The sequence below is a fragment of the Schistocerca cancellata genome, chromosome 4, assembly GCF_023864275.1.
Source record: "Schistocerca cancellata isolate TAMUIC-IGC-003103 chromosome 4, iqSchCanc2.1, whole genome shotgun sequence".
NCBI classification, from domain to species: Eukaryota; Metazoa; Arthropoda; class Insecta; order Orthoptera; family Acrididae; genus Schistocerca; species Schistocerca cancellata.
This window is the reverse complement of record NC_064629.1, coordinates 382,489,401-382,510,382: the sequence shown is the minus strand read 5'-3', so window position 1 is coordinate 382,510,382 and position 20,982 is coordinate 382,489,401. Positions and strand designations below refer to the sequence as shown.

Sequence of the window (20,982 nt, the reverse complement as noted above, 5' to 3'; positions counted from 1 at the left end):
AACGTATTTACGATTATGTCCAAACTTGTAAATTTAATTAACTTGTACATTGAAGTTTGCTCTGCAACATTTTAACAGAAAAATATTCATAAATCAAACAGTCTAACTATTTCGATATCACACAGCTCTCCTCAGGAGCATTTAAAGTGCCATCAATGTGACTTACAAGCCTTGCTGTTACACACTGGAGATAATGAGGTGATATATAAAATAATTAACAGATTATTCCAACAAAACAAGACAAGTTACAATAAAATGTCATTCTTACTCAAATACAGACTTTCACGATTAAATCATATATCAATTATATCACACAAATTCTCAGGCCATTATTCTAACTAAATTTTCTGCTATGAAATACCAATGTATCCTACATGAAGGAATACTTTAAAGACCCTTCAGTCATGTAACATTGTAATTTTATTAATAGGGATTAAACAACAAAATACAGTGTACTATAATAAATCTCACATTTTATTAAAAATGAATACATTCTTGAAATGTAGTCCATATGAGGTCATCAACTGATCAAATGTTTTATTGTGTAGAATATGGTTTATTTAAGCTTCAAAACACAATAAACTCTTTTACTCTCTGGCTTCTGCATGACCAACACTACACACCTTCACTGAAAAGATTTAATCAGTAAAATACAATAATGAATCACTGTTGTTGAAATTAACATTTTAGTCAATAACAGTGACATGAAAAGTATGGGTGACCAGCATATTAAAAACTATAATTTGTTAACTATAATATGAACAACATACTGAAATAACAAACACGATCATACCATCTGAAGGAGGTAACAAAAATATTATGAGGTTCTCTATGAAAACAAAGGGCCTGCCTGCTAGTAAAATATGATGTATCAAGTCCTCAAACTTATAAAACTTGTAAACTAAACAAGGCAGAGGCTCCAAATTTTGCTGTGTGTACAGTAAATGAGTAACTGCAATTTGCCTCATCAAAAAGCCTGATGTTTCCATAACAGCTATTCATAGGCTGCATGTGTGTAAATTAAAATTTCTAAAAATACATAAATTCACATTGACTTTGTCTCTTGAATGTTCAGTAACACCACACCTGTCAAAAAATAGTATTCTGAAATGGTAATCAAATGTTTAAAAACTGCACGCAAGTATTATGGAAAACTTGATATTAAGTATCCACAATTGTCCTGTAATATCATACTGGCAAATTGGTTTACATTCTCTTAACAGCCTAAACATGAATTTACCTTGGTCTTTGATCTTTGCCGCCAAGAACTGAGAGGTTTAGGATAACGGGTTAAGGCCTGTGCTACACGCCAAACCCATTCAAGTAAAATAATAATAAAAAAAATTAACAAGGGGGCATATATATGAGTTCTATTCATTTTATTATGCCATTCTAAGGAAGAAACTAATATCAATAATAAATTAAATTCATGAAATTTTTGTTTCAAAATCACTAGCTAATACTTTTCAAAATGAATATTATTGATAGTACATGTTCATATCAGACAACAAAACATTTCCATCTCAAATTATAGAACTGTACATATACGGATTTACCCAGTAGCGACTGACCGCAAGTAAAAATAATACAAGCAATGATTTAAAAAAAAACAAAAAGTGGGGAAAAAAGAAATACATCACACTATGAAAGCTCTGATAGAATTTATGCCAGGTAATTAAAAAAAAAAAAAACTTCCTGGCTACTTTACAAACTTACAGCCATAGTTGGCTTTTGTAGAAGAATTTACACTTTTATAGATTTAAATATATATATATATACTTTTATATATATATATTTATATTTACACACCACACATCCATATACACACACAGACATATACACACTACACACATATACATGTATGCACGCATATGTACACTTGCTCGTGCATACATGAACACACTTTCACATACACACCTTACTTTTGAAATAGGGTCTTTCTTTCCTAGAAAGAAGGGTCCCATGATTAAAAATATAAGGGCAGCTGTTGCAGAATATAGCAACAGCCACAATTTGACTCTTCATTTCATCTACCATATTGCTTAACACAATGATTTTTGTACCATCTGGAATAGTCGGCTGCTGTGCAGTCTTTAGTAGTGCACATGTTTGAAAAAGGTAAGTCAAATAAAATTTCAGTAAAAAATAATAAAACATACTCTGATATTTATGTAGTCCTTTTTTTTTTAAAGAAACACATTTCCAGTTTTTAAATAAATTAACTTTTCACTTTCCAAGATACCTCAAATGAATTTGTGCTTGATAATAAATTAGTGAAACAGTCCGTTCATTGCACTTCAAAAGTTTTGCAAAAGTTCAGATGTGATAACACATCTCGTACACATTATCAGAAAAAACTGTCATCACTGTACACAACAATTTTTTTTATTTTTTTTTTATTTTTTACACAAGAAAATCAGGATCACTGTATTCATTATCACTATCCTCATCAGCAATCTTCCGTCTCTTCTTTTTGTGCCTGTGTTTTTTATGCCGTTCTGTTTTGTGTGCTTTGTGAGCACGATGTGGCCGAGATTCTGGTGGTTTAGGAGGTACAATGGTTAACTTTGGTACCCTCTGTGGAGTTTCCTGAAACAACATTGTTGTAATAACAAGCATTCAGAAATCAAGGTGATGCATTTATGTTGAATATCACTGCATGACACAAACATTACACAAAGATTCAGCAACTAGTAATGTTATTTCCATTTGACTGAATCACAGAAAGTTTCAAAATGTTAACTACTGCGACTTAGACTGACCACTTTCTGACCTAAGAGAGGAACAGAGAGAACAGAAAAAGTATGTTTATTATATTTTACCAATGCTATGCATAGACAAATGAAGAAATAATATTACAAATGAAATATACAATATTAATGTTCCATAATAATACTTATTTTATATTTTATTGTGAAAAAGCTTTTGGCTTTCTAGGTCATCACCAGACAACTGATTATGTATTTCAGGTCTTAATATTTTTCTGTTTCTCCAAGAACTAATGAAATATTTCATAAATGAATAAATAATACATAAAATTTTGACAGCCACTACAATGATAACTGCAAACAGTGATCACAATGGAACATAACGATTTCTCATATTGAATAGAGCACACAGGTGAAAGGTAAACCAGTTATGTTTTTGAATCATTCTGTAATTTTATCAAAAGAAAATGAAGTGTGAACATTTCAAACAATCACATTCTCTGACAACAAAATGTCATTCTTTCTAGAAGTGATACTTGATTTTGGCTGGTAAGTCTTGAACACACAGTTCATGCATATACGAGTAGATGTCATCGAAACAACCAGAAATGTCATTGTGGCGTGCCATTCTTACATTTAACATTATGTGGTGGCTTTTGTATATTATTTACACATACTTCTGATATCAGATTGTGACTGAGAAACACCGTATACCACAAATTACTAATATTCATCCAAAATACAAAAGGGCGAAAGTAAGACAAATACCATTAATTTTCAGCTTTTCAGTTCACAGGTATTTTATGAGGCCACTGCATAATATAAACAGCAAAAGGTGTGAATTTCCACATTAACATCAGAGATAAATTCAAAGAAGGCCTTGTGAATATGAAAAAAAAGGTATGACAAAATGCCATTTACTGTAACAGACGGACAGACAGACAGACAGACAGATTTGAGAAAAGGAAAGTCAGATAGAATGAACACAGATGAACCTACATTTGTATCATTCATGCATTTGGGGGAAGGTTTTGACAGTGTAAACTGGAATACACTCACATTCTGAAACTAGCTGTGTAAAATACAGGAAGCAAAATGTTATCTGAAACTTGCACACAAACCTGGCTGCAGTTTTAAGACTGAGGATACAAAAAAGGAGGCAGTAGTTTGAGAAGGGAGTGGGACAGGGCTGTAACTTATCCCTGATGTTATTTAGTCTCTATATTGAGTAAGCAGCAAAAGAAACTAAAGAGAAATTTGGAAACAGAACTGAAGTTCATTGAGAAGAAATAAAATCTGTAACATTTGCTAATGATATTGTAATTGCAGCACATGGCAGAGGACTTAGATGATCAGTTGAGTGGAATGTATTAGGTTAGTAAGTGACATGCTAAGTAGTAGATGAGTTTTACTATTTGCTCAGCAAAATAACTGACAATGGCCGAAATAAAGAGAGTATAAAACGCGGACTAGCAACAGAAAAGAAAGTGTTTATAAAAAAGCAAAAAATTAATGTCTAATATAAATTTAAGTTTATGAAGGAGAAGAGAAGCTTTTGAAATGAAGTGCTACAGAAGAATGCTGAAAATTAGATCAGCAGATAGGATAAGTAATGTAGGGATACTGAATGAAACTGGCGAGGAAAGAAGTTTATGGTACAATTTGACTAAAAGGAGAAATCCATCAATAAGACATATTCTGAGGCATTAAGGAATAGCCAACTGGTTATGAATAGAAGTGGTGGATGAGGGGAGGGGGAGCAAAAATTGTAGAGAAGATCAAGGCTTCACTACAGTAAGCAAATTCAAGCAGATGTGGGTTGCAATAGTTATGTGAAGATGAAGTGGCTCACACAGGATAAACTATCATGTAGAGCTGCATCAAAACAATCTCCAGACAGAAGAAGAAGACGAAGAAGAAGAAGAAGAAGATGATTACAAAAGTAAAATTAACAGTAGATGAGGGAGGGACCAACCACGGCTATTGAAGTAACTTTATTCATATTTGCACAAAATCATTTAAAAGAAATTAATAAAATGTAAATCAGAATGGCTATCCAAGGATATGCAACTAGTTCTCCCAAAATGTTTCAAGAAGTGAAGGTCAAGTACCAGAGTCAACATGAAAGAGCATTAAGAGGAGAATGGCATCAACTTTAGCAAGTTTGGCCGCAACTAAACATGGGTTGTTCATACACATCTTAAAAAGATTTTACACCACCGCATTTGAAACCTTACACTCACTCAATACTTTTTTGAATCAAGGGGCTATTTATGTACAGCCAACTGCATAACAGACAAAAGTAAACCTGCATTCTCAGTTCACTGTGTCATCTCCACAACATGCAGCTTGTGTAACTTGTTCAGTCTGTGAGCATGTCTCTAAGGGTAATTTCAAGGTTAGACCATGTTCACATTGACAGTTTACAGCATGGTGGATTGTCAGCAGCATAGGTTGCCCACTGTACTGGCATACACCACAGTGACATCATTCAAACTTCCATTCACTATCGTGAGACATAAAAGTGCTTTGTGGTGGTCACTCTCTGTCAAGTTTCAAACTGTTTGAAACCCAACACACTTTTAAGTAGTCTCCATTTCAGAGAAAAACTTCTTTAGTTTTTACTTCACCTACGCAGCTCTCAGGAATGTAACACCATTACATTTTGAGCAGTTTTTTTTTCAAATGGTTCAAATGGCTCTGAGCACTATGGGACTTAACATCTGAGGTCATCAGTCCCCTAGAACTTAGAACTACTTAAACCTAACTAACCTAGGGACATCACACACATCCATGCCTGAGGCAGGATTCGAACCTGTGACCGTAGCAGTCGAGCAGTTTTTTGCTGTGTATAACATTCATTATTCTGAAGAGCATCTGGATGTAACACTTTTCATTGACAAGACATATGACTAATAAAACAAAAATGCATAAAATTCCTGAAACCTGTGCTGATTAAAATGTACAACTGTCACCTTAAAATGGAGTTACAACTCAAACACTTTCACTCATGGGACATTCCATTTCGAAAATTGTTAGCGAATTCTAAATTCAGAGATCCACAGTGTCAACGGTGTGCCAAGAATACCACATTTCAGGCATTACCTCTCACAATGGACAATGCAGTGGCTGATGAATTTCACTTAATGACTGAAAACAGCAGTGTTTGTGTAGAGTTGTTAGTGCCAACACACAAGCAACACTGATTGAAATAATCAATGTGGGATGTATGAAAAACACATCTGTTAAGACAGAGCAGCAGAATTGGCATAACAGGGCTATAGCAGCAGACAACTGACCCAGGTGCCATTCCTAACAGCATGACCTTGCCTGCAGCATATACTTGGCCCTTGACAACTGGAAAACCATGGCCTCGTCAGACAAGTCCTGATTCCAGTTGGTAAGAGCTGATGATAGTGTTTGAGTGAAGCACAGACCCCACGAAGCCGAGTACCCGAGTTATCAACAAGGCATTATGAAAACTAGAGGTGGCTGCATAATAGTGCGGGCTGTGTTTACATGGATTGGACTGGATCCTCTGGTCCAACTGAACCAATCACTGACTGGAAATAGTTACATTTGACTACTTGCAGACCATTTGCAGCCATTCATCAACTTCATGTACCTATACAACGATGGAATTTTTACGGATGACGATATGCCATATCACAGGCTGAAATTGTTCACAAATGGTTTGATGAACATTATGGACAATTCCAATGACTGCTTTTGCCACCCAGATCACCCGACATGAATCAGATTGAACATTTATCGGACATAATTGCAAGGTCAGTTCATAAACAAAATCCTGCAGTGGCAACACTTTCGCGATTATGGATGGTTATAGAGGCAGCATAGCTCATGATTTCTGCATGGGACTTCCAGCAACTTGTCGAGTCCATGCCATGTCAAGCCACTGCACTATGCCAGCCAAACTGCAGTCCAACACAATATTAGGAGGTATCCATGACTTTTGTCACCTCAATGTAAACAACCATGCAAATTTCAATATTGTTTCGGCTGATCTGCTTTATTTCCTTTATGTCTTCAGTAGACTGTGTACCTGGTTAAAAGGAAGTTTGAGGAAAAGATGGAGCAGGCTAACAAACTGTTCCTAGTACGGGTGAATACTAATGCTACAATGACCTTATGTAAATTGACAACTACAGTTACTTTTCTTTATGACAAGAGTTTAACATTACAAATGCCATACCTTTACTTCTGACTGTGCTGTTTCAGTCTGTTGTGTCGTACGGTCAGTTCGATTTTCTTCGTTGTTTTCTTTGGCATCTTCTGCTGGTTTTGAAGATGATTTTGAAGTTGTTACACGGTCATCATCATCATCAGGATCTTCAGGATCGAATTTCAACATCATCTGCTTGAACTAAACAAAAAATTAACAATGTGACGTAATACATTAAACTCAACATCAGAGCATTAAAAAAAAAAAAAAAAATTAAACCTTACATCCAAGTACTGCTCAATAAGAGCTCTTCTTGCTGTTTCATCAAGAACTGGTGGTGGTGAACCTTGTCTTAATTTTTGAAGTGTATTTTTAGGATCAAAATGTGACGCTGTTCGGCGATTGACAGTTTTTTCATATACTTTTGCAGACTCTGATGGAGAATATTGTGTTATTTTCCTGTAATAAAATTTACAAAATTAATCACAGTCTCAGTGCACTATGAAGAACGGCTTTCCAATAAATGATACAGCTGAACACCTACGCATCACTGATTCCATACAGGTCTTTGAGGTGCTGTTTTAAAACAAGCAGCAGCAGGCAACCTTGAGATGCAGTTACACACTCTTGTAAAACTGTAGTATCCTCTGGAACTCTACTAAGAAGTGTGTCTTCATCTTCATCATCATCCTCCTCTTCATAGTAAACAGGAACTGCATTTCCTGTTTCTGGGTTCACTTTTGTGGCCTGAGGTTCATTATTATTTGGCAGGAGAGCCTAAAAAGGGCAATTGTAAAATATTAATAATGTGACAAAAAGCAGAGAGAAGAGAGAGAGAGAGAGAGAGAGAGAGAGAGAGAGAGAGAGAGAGAGAGAGAGAGAGAGAGAGAGGGTGGGGGGTGGGGGGATAGGTGTATGCTGCACAGTAATTCTCAGAGAGAAGTTAATATTTTGCCGGAGACAAACCAGGTAACTAAGTAGGAAGACTCATGGGAACAGAATAACGAGAGCAGGCACAACAAGATTAAGTCCACAGACAAAATGTGGTCAACAAATATTGTAAGGGGGAAGCAATTGTGGGGGGGGGGGGGGGGGGAGGAGAAGGGCGAGTTGAAAGAAAGTGAGAGGATCAGGAAGAAAATCAAAGACCTGGTAACTTCAATAACAACACGGAAGGAAAAAAGGCTAGATTTTAATGTATTTGTACAAATAGCTGTCCATAAACTACAGCGTGCATCATAAATGAAATAACATATAACAAAAAGTTGTACTGACCTTAATGAATTTGGAAAAACCAAATTTACAAACTGACTACCTAAAAGAATAAGTAACAAATGCATTCCACGGAGCTGTGATGAACTAGCCAAAACTGTATACACTGTAAGATTTGATTTTGCACGTCTTTATGTCTAACGTCTCAGAACCCATTGGGAGGTAACTGCTTGCATCACTAAAAGGCAATATTTTTTCAGTGAATTGTATTGTGGCTGTCACTGGTCAGCCAATATCTATATCTACATACATACTTCACAAGCCACCGTACGATGTGTGGTGGAGGTTACCACATACCACTACTAGTCATTTGTTTTCCTGTGCCACTCTCAAACAGAGTGAGAGAGAAATGACTGTCTATACACTTTTGAATGAGCCATAATTTCTCTCATTTTACCTTCATGATCTTTACACAAAATGTATGTTGATGGCAGTAGAACTGATCTGCAGCCTCAAATGCTGGTTCTCTAAGTTTCTGCAATAGCATCTCACAAAAAAGTGTCACCTTCTCTCGAGGGATTCCCATTTGAGTTCCCGAAGCATTTTTGTTGCATGCTGATCAAATCTAACAGTAACAAATCTTGCAGCATGCCCCTGAATTGCTTTGAGGTCTTCCTCTAAACCAACCTGGTGGGCATCCCAAACACTCAAGCAGTACTAAAGAATGGGCTGCACTAGCATTATATATGCTGTCTCCTTTATAGATGAGGTATACTTTCCAAAATTCTCCCACAAAATGAAGTCCTTTCCGACTATCAATTTGACGTGCTCATTCTATTTCATATCGCTTTGCAACCTTACACCTGGATATTTAATCACTGTGCTGTGTCAAACAGCACATTATTAATGCTGTATTCAAACAATACAGGATTGGTTTTCCTAGTCATCCACATCAACCCAGATTTTGCTTCTATACTTATGTGAGAATGTTGCAATATATCTTGCTGCCGAAAACACATTATTAATGCTGTATTCAAACAATACAGGATTGGTTTTCCTAGTCATCCACATCAACCCAGATTTTGCTTCTATACTTATGTGAGAATGTTACAATATATCTTGCTGCCAAACATAAAGCCAGTCTGCTGATCCCTCATTGGCCGGCAGCTGACCTATGCCCTATCATTCCCGTCACACCCAACAGTGAGCGTTGACAACATTGTTACATGAAACACATAAGTACACCACTAGCCCCAATCTAGACTTTTACCATCTCCTGCAGATGTGTGTGCTATTGTTGAGAATTTGTCCAATTTTGAAGTTAGTTCGAATCTGAGTACAAATGGATTCAGGCAAACTGCAGTGTTTAAATGTGGCATATGTTCATTAAAATCCAAAGTTCACAGTGTTGATTCCCATGGCTGGCAGCACAGTGAAATTTGCTACCTGCTCAACACCCCCGTCCTCGCACTCATCATAGTTCTCACTACTCAGCCAAGCTGGTGTCATTGTTTCCCCTCCAAATATGTGCTGTAACAACAGTGAAGCACAGACGGCAATAACTGCTTGGGTGCCCGCCATATGTAACAACAACAACAAATTCATAAATAAATGATCGCAATCGTGATTCAGTGCAATTCTCGAACTTTTGCTCATTCCATGATCTAGTGACATCTGTTGGTACCAGTAGGTCCACAACAGGTCTGCTGTAATTCATTTATGTAATAACAATTTTAGTCATTATAATGTGATTTATTTCATTTGTGACACATTTAATTCTGGCTTAATTTTTTTTCTCGTTTCACCTGAATGTCGCCACCTTGTTCCAAATTTTTCCATCGTATTCTAAGACATAAACAGCAGTCAAATTTCTCATTTGCAACACACTTGGTAAATCATTACAGTTTCCAACCACCAGTAAAATATTATTTGGGTTCAGAATCATGTAATGGTTTTTGAATGAAAAGATTTTCTCCTCTAAACATTACCTTTACTTAAAAATAAGCATAATTGTATGTATACAGTAGCCATGTATATATGAGAATTTTTATGGCACACCTGTTCAAATGCAACAAAAGTTAATAAGTTGATAGAATTTAATGCTATTTCCTCCTGTGTTTACAAAGCTGTCAGTTTTTAAGTGGAGCATTAGATTGTCGTAAATAGTGGTTAGTTCGATTTCTCCACTATTCCTGGCACTAGTGCTGCAAGTCGAATGTCGTGTGATTTTGGAACAAGGTCGATACTGTATTGAGTGCAGGAATGCTTTGGTATCTGGAGACCTCGTGCATATTTGAACGAAAGTATCATTTGCTAAGCCGTACACTTTGGAATTCTTTAAAATAAATTTGTACGGACCTTCAACAGAGAAAGCTTCATCTGTAAATGTCAGATGACCTCTATATTCATCCATTAAATAATTTAAATACAGTGACCTCAGCAGAAATAATTTAATCTGCAAATATAAATGACCCCATATTTTTCAGATGATGAATTTGGGGAAAAATCTTGTCTTATAATCAGGTAAATATGGTATGTATATAGAGAATAGAAGTGGCCCTATCACACTTCCCTGGGACACTCCTGACACTACCCTTGTCTCTGATGAACACTCACCATTGAGGCAATGTATTAGGTTCCACTACTTACAAAGTCTTTGAGCCACTCTCACATCTGAGAACCTATTCTCTATGCTTGGACCTTTTTTTAACAGTCTGCAGTGGGACACTGTGTGAAATGCATTCCAGAAATCTGGGTATATGAAAACTGCACATTGCCCTTTATCCACTGTTTGAGGGACATCAGATGAGAAAAGAGCAAGCCGAGTTTCACACGAGTGATGCTTTCTAAATCCGTGCTGATTTGTGGACAGGAGCTTTTCTGCCTCAATGAAATTTATTCTATTCAAACTCAAAATGTGTTCAAGAATTCTCCAGCAAACTGATATTAAGGATATTGGTCTGTAATTATGTAGGTCCATTCTTTTACCTTTCTTATATACAGCTGTCATGAGCACTCTTTTCCAGTCACTTGAGACTTTGAACTGGGCACAAGGTTCATGATAAATGCAACCTAAGTAAGGGGTCTATGCCACAGAGTACTCTCTATAAAACTGAATTGGGATTCCATCTGGATCTGGTGACTTATTTCTTTTCAACTCCTTTAGTTGCTTCTCTCTTGTCAGGAATGCCTATGCAGGAGTCTGTGGAACAGACAACCTTCTCCTCTTCATAAAAGGGTTTGCAGGTGCAACTAAGCCAGGAGACCAGTGGTTTGTGTGTAACACTTATCCAAATTCAATACTGATGAGAGCATTTACCATGGACTACTGCACACAGGAGACTGTTCAACAAATAGTGCCACTCAATTCCTTCCACAGATAAAATTCCTCAAGGCAATCAGACCTACTGTGCAGCGATATGGAGAGACCAGATAGTACCACTGAACTGGATTGATATGGTCTCTCTCCCAGATGATGCACTAAGCTCCATGCAGTACTGCAAGGGATGATGATGATTAAGTCATAGACTTTGACGTAACTAGTCATTCAAAAGTGAGAAGACGATCAATCTCAATGACTACACTGTCTGTCTACTCTGAATTTGGAGGCAAATACTATCCAAAACTGATGTGCCCAATGCGATTCCCACACCACGATTGTATTCAGCTGAGGTGTAATATGATTGATTTATACCTGGATGGCCTTGCACATCTTCCACGAACCCCTCTGAAATTGTAATCAGTTCTTCAGACACAGAGCATATAGACAAAAATTAGCAGAAGGAGGTTATTCACAAAAAAAGGAAAATTTGGAGGCTAACATTGGCATTCATGGCATACTAGGCATTAAGATTCGTGCAAATCTTTCTGCTCTATGAAGGTGGATTCACTAATGTTGCTGCTTTAGAAACATGGCTTTTTATAATGTAACTGTCTACATAAAAACAACGTATAAACTAAAACAGAACTTACCTCACGGAATGACTGCAGAAGGTTCGTTCCCGACACAGAGATCATTATATCAATATGATGAATGATGAATAGTGGCTCATCTTGGACTTGGTAAGGAAAGTATGCCAAATTGTCAGATAGATATAGCATTTGTGAAAGACTTGTTTTCTGAAATTATATAGAAACTATTTGAATTTTGCACAGCAAGCAGTTAAGTCTAAAGTGTTAAACACACATCAAATGCTTAAACTAAATCCAGTCACTAAAGTATTAACAGATTTTTAAACACAATACTAACCACCTGCTCATCAAACTGCTTCAGAATAGAAAGTACAAGAGCTCTGCGCTGCTGCTTTGTTCCTCGCAATATGGAATACAAAAAACCATTGAGAGCACCGGGATATTCTCCTTCACGTGCACGAAAGCCTCTTACTATACCCATACTGTTATTTTGAAGAATTTTTTGCAGTTTGTATGACAAGCGAATTCCTAGCTGCGCTTTCATATGAATAAACCCAGGATACTTTTTTTCTATATCTTGTAGTTGTTTGTCAGCACTATGACTAACAACTTTCTCCACATCTGTGCTCATGCAAATCAAATAAGGTACTATCTGTAAAACAAATAACATTACATTACTATGTGGATTTATACAGATAAACATAATGTACTTGCACTTTCAATTAAAATTCAAAACTGGCAAATATGCTCAAATGATTACGCTGACTCCTTAAAACACTTCAATGAATGTATTAGTAAAATGTTGATAAAACTGTATCACAAATATGTGTGTTAGCTTAACAAAATTACCTGCACAGGGTGGACAAGACCCTGCTGAAGAATCAACTGGATAACCTTAAGTGCAGCATGGCGAACACCAATATCTGGATGCAAAAAAGATTCTAGGATTTCTTTCAGGTACAACTGTATCACAGTACTTGCCATCCCTGATGAAACATCTCCCATTTCCTTCAGATTTTCTTGCTTTGACATCTTGGCCCCTGTACAAAAATAAATAATTGTGGTTACAATACAGGTTGTTCAACTGATGCCTGGAGGAGATAATTGCAAAACATTTAGACAGAAAGAGAGGTGAGTGTATTGGGCGAAAGAGAACGAAATGCACAAGATTTGCTGACGACATGGTACTAGTGGAAAAAACAGAATTAATTGTAAATAAAATGCTAAAATATCTGAATGAAGCTTGTGTGAGAGACAAGAATCAAAACAGCAAAAGCAAAGATTATGGCGTTCAGCAAAGGATGGAGACTAGCAAATATTAAGATAGAACAACTTGTTATTTGCCAAGTAAGAGCATATAAATATTTTCGAAGCACAATTACTGAAGACTTGAGATGTCATCAGCAGGCTAAACTCGCATTGATATTACAAAGGAAGCTTTCAATAGAAAGTGGAGATTATTATGTGGCAAACTAGATAAAGGTCTAAGGAAAATACTTGGCAAGTGATTTGTCTGGAGGGTGGCACTCTATGGGACAGAAATGTGGACAATGAGGTCAGAGGATGAAAAAAGGCTATAGTTGCAGTCACGAAAATGGTAGTCAAGTCTGAGCTGGGTTCTGCACACATACATCACGCATTCTCCAACAGCCAATTGCGAGGTGCCAATCAATGTGTTCCCTCCACAACGAGTGCATGACCCACATCACTAGCCCACATTACATTTTTAATAAACAATTATGCACCTTGCATATGGTTTTGCGGAATCATTCTGAATATTTCTACATCTTCACACGGGAGTACCCAAGTGGGGCAAGAGGTGACAATGTCGCATTTCCTGCTAATAGCAAATTTTGTAGCAGATGAAAATAATTCAGCTAATTTCAGTTTCTGTGAGCAAACCGCAACGTGCCCTATGTGATGAAACTAGGGAAAGGCCGAGTTGGGGCAGTTTATAGCAGCTTCCACTGGTAGCCTGAGAGAAAGCCAGTGGACACGCTGCTGTCGGTGGGTGGCAGGCTTTGTATAGGATGGGGGTGGGATGGCGCCCTCGTTCCACACCGTAAAACTCAAAGCTATGATTTCTACGCTACGTGGAAAGCTGGTCCAGATTCAGTTTTTTGTGGCCAAGGCATCGTATTAACACAAAAGATCAGTTTGGTGCTGCTATGGGCCTTGTTGGCGAGGTGTGCTCCTGAACAGCCCCTCACACCCCTGGTCTTGGCATGGGATTCTGCAGAAACAGTCCGATAGTTCTGGTAGCGACGGAGAAGCCTCAAGAATATTTCAACTTAAACGCCTCCCAGAAGCCAGCCATTGGCTGAAATCATGTGATGTGGGGCGATGATTCGTGCGCACACAATGTGGGTGTAAGACAGGGGATTGGCAGAAATTTTATTGCAAGAACACGATTGGGCAGCCGCTGGTGCAGACTTTGAGAAACTGAGGCTATGCTCGATCAGAGAAGAAGGGGTTCATGTTCTGACTGCTTTAGTGAGCAGTCTTAGTATTATTTGTTATCTGCTACAGAGTACGGAGACAGTAGTTTTACATATGAACACATTGTTTACCGCGATTGCACATTATCGCAGTTGCAGCTCCATTGGTCATCCACATAGTAACCCATTGAGCAATGCAAGGAGTCAACGGCAACACCGGGTACAGCTGCAGTTATTACTGGTAAATATATGCAGCACTAGCATACTTTTATCAGCCTTGCTCCATCTTGCTACAGCGATAGAACTGGCGACATTTGACTACCAGTTTGCACTATTCACTATTCATGATTGCCACCTTACATCTTATTTTTGATAGTCTTGTACAGGATACACATAGTATTTTGTGCAATACATCTGGATAGGGAGAATGCCAGCCATCACAGAAGCTATTTCAGAGTTTACTGTATAGTTTTGAACTGTTCTCTTCTTACCACTTAAGGAAAACTTTTACTAACAATCTAATTGATATGTCTCTGCTGGACTGAATAAATCGCAACACTTATCTTTTCAGAATATCAGTTCCTTAGCTCCTAACAATCATTAATTTTGGAGTGTTATATAAAAAAAAGGTAAAGATTTACATAATCTTATATGAAGAAACTGGTCACACTCAAGTTTGTTGCCCAGTAAAGTGAACATAGAAATGTCAAATTGTGTTTTGTGCAATTAAATATGCTCCTCTCTTGGGTTCATTCTTTGAATTTAGGGTCTAAATTGCAATCATTTACATTTTAAATTTTAAATTTCTTGTGACAACTCGGTGGCCAGTTCCCACAATGAACATTCTGTACTGTTCTGAGCACTCTGCTGTGAATGTCGTACGTAGCTAATGCAAGCATTACACATGATCGTAGTGAGTTATTTAGTGAATTTTTATTCTATTTGTTGCGAGTAGTGATTGCTGATAGTGGGGGTAGGTGAAAAACTCATACATAAGCAATCAAGGTGCATAATTTGTAGGATACACACTTTCTTCAAGCTCAAAGTATGTGTCTGTTGCTTTGAACTGGCAACAACGTAGTTCCACCTTGAGCTGCACAAATTGCCGTCATTCGTTAATCTGACTACAGAAGCATTTGAGATGTACGTGTGCAGATGAATGGAGAGGGTAAGCTGGATGGGAAGAGTGAGTAAAGAAAGATTGTTGGAAATGGATGGTGAGTGGAAAAGACTGTTGCAGGTTACAAGAGAAAGAAAGAAGAACTGGATGGGACATTTATTGAGATGGGACTGCTTCCTAACAGGTGCTGAGATGGGACTGCTCTCTGAAAGATACTTTGTAAGGTCTAGATCATAGGAAGAGTTTGAGAGGAAGGAGGAGATACAAGATGATAGGTGACACACAGGGAAGTAGAAATTGCGCAGTCTGGAAGAGGATGGCAGAAGACAGCAGAGCATGGAGATTACCATATGTAACCTACCTTTGAGCAAATTACTGATGATGATGATGATGATGTAGGTCACAACCAATGGCCAATACACACAAATACTATTTTCAACAATTCAGTCTAAGAATGTTTCTAACAAGCTGATTGGTTGATTCAGGGGAGAGGACCAAACAGTGAAGTCATTGGTCCCATAAGTCTAGGGAAGGATGGGGAAGGAAGTTTCCCATGTCCTTTCAAAGGGACCATCCAGCATTTTCCTGAAGCGATTCAGGGAAATCATGGAAAACCTAAATCAGGATAGCCAGGTGCAGGTATGAACCACTGACCTCCAGAATGTGAGTCCCATGTGCTAACCACTGTGCCGCCTCACTCGGTTTCTAACAAGTATGACAGAAAAAGCAGAAGAATGGATACAATAAAATGTTGGATGATTCTGCAATTTTTTGTCTTATTCAGTTCGAAATTATGTAGTGCAACTGTCAATGTGACCTATTAATTAAAAATAAAAGCAAAACCTTACAAAAACGATTTCATCTCCTTCCCCCCGCCCCCCCCCCCCCCAAAAAAAGGAAAAGCATCTCTTCCATTAATATTTATACAAAAAGGAGAGGTATGAAAAGTGACATGCAATTCAATTACTTCATGAATGGCAAGTCACAGTTTCTGAAATAATGCAAGTATATATTTCAATAAAATTTGAGAAAAGAGAAAAACAATTATATCTCCATACAAGTTAGTCAAACATATTTTAATCTCATAGTTGGAACATCAGGACTAGTGTTACTACTTTCCATACAGAATTAGCAACTCCCTTTATTTCAAAATATTTTGTTACATAGCAAAACTGTGGGGATCACATTGGGCACAAATCACAGTCATTTTGAAGTAAATTTTTGTGATGTACGCAAGCAATATGCAGAATGCTAATGACAGAATTCTTGATACCCGAACATTAATGCTATTAAATGCATTTAGACATCACAGTTTTCAATTCAAGGAAAAAGTCACTTTTATTTACACATAGGACTGCCCACTGAACCTCCATAGTACAATTGTTCACGGGGTGTAAACGTAACAACGAAAATGTAAATAAGCAACATCCCATTCTTCCAATAATGCTGTACATCAAATTTACATTGAAATGAATCTGATAAGACATGTAAAAGCAACAAATTACTGTAAAAACATTATAAAAGAGCACACTAGAACAAGAAGACTGCAGAACTTATAAATGAAAAGTGAAATTACACTCCTGGAAATGGAAAAAAGAACACATTGACACCGGTGTGTCAGACCCACCATACTTGCTCCGGACACTGCGAGAGGGCTGTACAAGCAATGATCACACGCACGGCACAGCGGACACACCAGGAAGCGCGGTGTTGGCCGTCGAATGGCGCTAGCTGCGCAGCATTTGTGCACCGCCGCCGTCAGTGTCAGCCAGTTTGCCGTGGCATACGGAGCTGCATCGCAGTCTTTAACACTGGTAGCATGCCGCGACAGCATGGACGTGAACCGTATGTGCAGTTGACGGACTTTGAGCGAGGGCGTATAGTGGGCATGCGGGAGGCCGGGTGGACGTACCGCCGAATTGCTCAACACATGGGGCGTGAGGTCTCCACAGTACATCGATGTTGTCGCCAGTGGTCGGCGGAAGGTGCACGTGCCCGTCGACCTGGGACCGGACCGCAGCGACGCACGGATGCACGCCAAGACCGTAGGATCCTACGCAGTGCCGTAGGGGACCGCACCGCCACTTTCCAGCAAATTAGGGACACTGTTGCTCCTGGGGTATCGGCGAGGACCATTCGCAACCGTCTCCATGAAGCTGGGCTACGGTCCCGCACACCGTTAGGCCGTCTTCCGCTCACGCCCCAACATCGTGCAGCCCGCCTCCAGTGGTGTCGCGACAGGCGTGAATGGAGGGACGAATGGAGACGTGTCGTCTTCAGCGATGAGAGTCGCTTCTGCCTTGGTGCCAATGATGGTCGTATGCGTGTTTGGCGCCGTGCAGGTGAGCGCCACAATCAGGACTGCATACGACCAAGGCACACAGGGCCAACACCCGGCATCATGGTGTGGGGAGCGATCTCCTACACTGGCCGTACACCACTGGTGATCGTCGAGGGGACACTGAATAGTGCACGGTACATCCAAACCGTCATCGAACCCATCGTTCTACCATTCCTAGACCGGCAAGGGAACTTGCTGTTCCAACAGGACAATGCACGTCCGCATGTATCCCGTGCCACCCAACGTGCTCTAGAAGGTGTAAGTCAAGTACCCTGGCCAGCAAGATCTCCGGATCTGTCCCCCATTGAGCATGTTTGGGACTGGATGAAGCGTCGTCTCACGCGGTCTGCACGTCCAGCACGAACGCTGGTCCAACTGAGGCGCCAGGTGGAAATGGCATGGCAAGCCGTTCCACAGGACTACATCCAGCATCTCTACGATCGTCTCCATGGGAGAATAGCAGCCTGCATTGCTGCGAAAGGTGGATATACACTGTACTAGTGCCGACATTGTGCATGCTCTGTTGCCTGTGTCTATGTGCCTGTGGTTCTGTCAGTGTGATCATGTGATGTATCTGACCCCAGGAATGTGTCAATAAAGTTTCCCCTTCCTGGGACAATGAATTCACGGCGTTCTTATTTCAATTTCCAGGAGTGTACATTAATATAAAAGGTTAATAATAGTTGCCTTGAATTAGAAATTGCAACAAAAGATTCCATAGTAATGTGGTGTGGAACTGGGAAGGCCAAACTGTACACTGAAGACCAACAGAGAAGACATGACGAGAAAATTACAGGGGTGAATTCTCATACATACACATATGACAAATATAAGAAAATCCAGATAAATATGAACACTGGCACTAGATAATTTCATCTCCATGACCAACATAAGCAAGTCAAATTCATACCTCTAATAAATTTGGAAGACTAAAAATATAGAATAATGCAAGGCAATGGTACGAGTACTACCCACAACTAGTCCTCAGAAAAGGAAGCTAACTACCCACAGTGAGGGTAGGCACTTGTTCCAATATTTACTTCTTCTGTAGCAATCCTCTCTCTAGCTTGCTTGCTTCACCCAGACCTCACCCTCTCCCCCTCCCTCCTTCTGCACTTAAAACATTCCGGTTGCTGCCCGTAGAAACTATGGCACATTGTGATTTCTCTAACATTCAACACTAAGAATCTCCAGTGCAACTTTCCCGATTGTTACTTAACAATGCATTATTTACGAGCAGTGACAGCTTGAAGTCAGTTGTTCACTCTCTTAATACTTTGGGGAAACAGTTAAATGGATGTTTCTGCTTCCAGATAGTGCTATATGACTTGAGAAACACTATACGTGTGATAAGATCCCACACGTTTGTAGTTTTAGTGTGTTTCCGTAGTTGTCTTAATCACAAAATTTGTTGTACAATGGGGGACAGTTTGACTGATGATGAGATTCTGAGGCTGATTCAAGAATCCAGTTCTGAAATAGATGATACTAGTTTTGAAATCCATGACAGTATTCAACATGTGGCGAAGCCAAGGTGAAACCATGTCCAGATGCCGTGGGGTTGGGCAGCTACCCTTCATTACAGATGTCTGGCGACATAGGCTGGGTAGGCTCTTAAAACAAGGAACCATGAGAGCCAAGGAGTATCCTACACTGGTTGCAAACCACATACACCCCTTCATGACACGCTTGTTCCCCAACAGCTATTGCATTTTTCGACAATATACTGTGCCATGTCACAAGGCCAAGAGTGTGATGGAGTGGCGAGTCCCTTCTGGATAATTCCTTTGTGGTGTATAAGTTTTATTTCACCATGACAATTAAATTAGGTTTCAACTGGTTATAGTCAGTGATTCAGGACTTATTTCACAAATTAATAGCAGCAGTTGCTATAGAATGCTGCATTGCACAGCTTGAGATTTCAGGGCTGTTCACCAGGCAGTATCAAGAGCAGAAAAAACTCAAAAAATGTCATACAACAATGATTTGTTGATAACTTAACAGTTCATGTTGGCAACTGAAACTCTACATATGATAATTTTCAAAGTTGACTAACAGTGAAGAAGAAAAGATCAAAACATGTTTCAACATGACAAGTCTGACAATTGCCTTGACAGTTCTGGGTTTCTTCCTGGTTACCCATTCAAATTACCTGTTATTCTGCACACTCTCCTTACTTGCAGTAAGTCAAGATATCTTTGGATTACTCATTACAATTTACTGTTTCATGTGGAAGAGATGTAGTATATTACTGTCTGCAACAGATCTGGCTTACTTGAGGATGTTATGTAGAACAACATAGTCCATTTCCTGCATACAGATGACTGACATACACTGACTACAACAGACTGTTTATATAGTATAAATATTCTGGGTAGGCAATGTGTCAGACAGCTCCCACCAGCCTGTTTGGCAGTTTGTCATTGAGTTTCAAATAAAGCTTCAACTAGCCCACAGATGACCTTCGAATACGAGACCTCTATTGATAGGAAGAGTCTCTGGAGGTGTAGAAATACATTTTGTGCACATAAGCTCAATAAACTGTTCCTTGCAAACATTAAAATAAAAAAATCTAGGTATCCTAACACTCTTTGTAGCTGTTTTAACATTTTTTGTGTTATAACAAGGGATCATTTTTGTTGAACCAATATAATATGGTTGCTCATAATTTTCAACCCTTTGTACTTCATATCCTAAACAGATGTTTCAACATCTGAAACTGTGTGTGGGTGCATAGATTCTTCAATGTCAGGCACTGTAAATGCCTTAATACTTTCGTAGCCTTTTTCCATCCTCCTCTTTTTATCTGAACCTGGTACTGGACAGTGTGGCTTTTGTGTCCACTTTAAGAAAGTTTGAAGGTTGCCTTTCCTGCCATTTTAAATGTCTTGCATGGCAAAAGGCTACCTGAAGCCATCAGACCAACCTGAGCTGACCAAGAAAGGTGTCGAATCATCATCATCTTTCTTTAAATCTGCATACAAGCTCTTGATTTTAGCTTGAATAGCAGATCCAAAGAGATGCATGTGCTGCTGATTGTGGTGCTCAGACCAATGTCTCAACATTTT

At 38.8% G+C, this 20,982-nt stretch overlaps 1 protein-coding gene across 1 annotated transcript in view; it reads right to left on the bottom strand.

The window, feature by feature from the left end:
* Nucleotides 1-453: 453 nt before the first annotated feature.
* LOC126184817 (nipped-B-like protein) overlaps nucleotides 454-20,982 on the bottom strand; it is a 123,025-nt gene continuing 102,496 nt past the window's right edge. The window contains exons 25-31 of the mRNA XM_049927395.1: nucleotides 12,865-13,055; nucleotides 12,353-12,667; nucleotides 12,076-12,222; nucleotides 7,436-7,668; nucleotides 7,176-7,350; nucleotides 6,922-7,092; nucleotides 454-2,589 (exon numbers count right to left, since the gene is read on the bottom strand). Of these exons, the coding sequence (XP_049783352.1) occupies nucleotides 2,404-2,589; nucleotides 6,922-7,092; nucleotides 7,176-7,350; nucleotides 7,436-7,668; nucleotides 12,076-12,222; nucleotides 12,353-12,667; nucleotides 12,865-13,055 (1,418 nt within the window). The 3' untranslated portion in view covers nucleotides 454-2,403. The remainder of the gene's footprint in view (nucleotides 2,590-6,921; nucleotides 7,093-7,175; nucleotides 7,351-7,435; nucleotides 7,669-12,075; nucleotides 12,223-12,352; nucleotides 12,668-12,864; nucleotides 13,056-20,982) is intronic.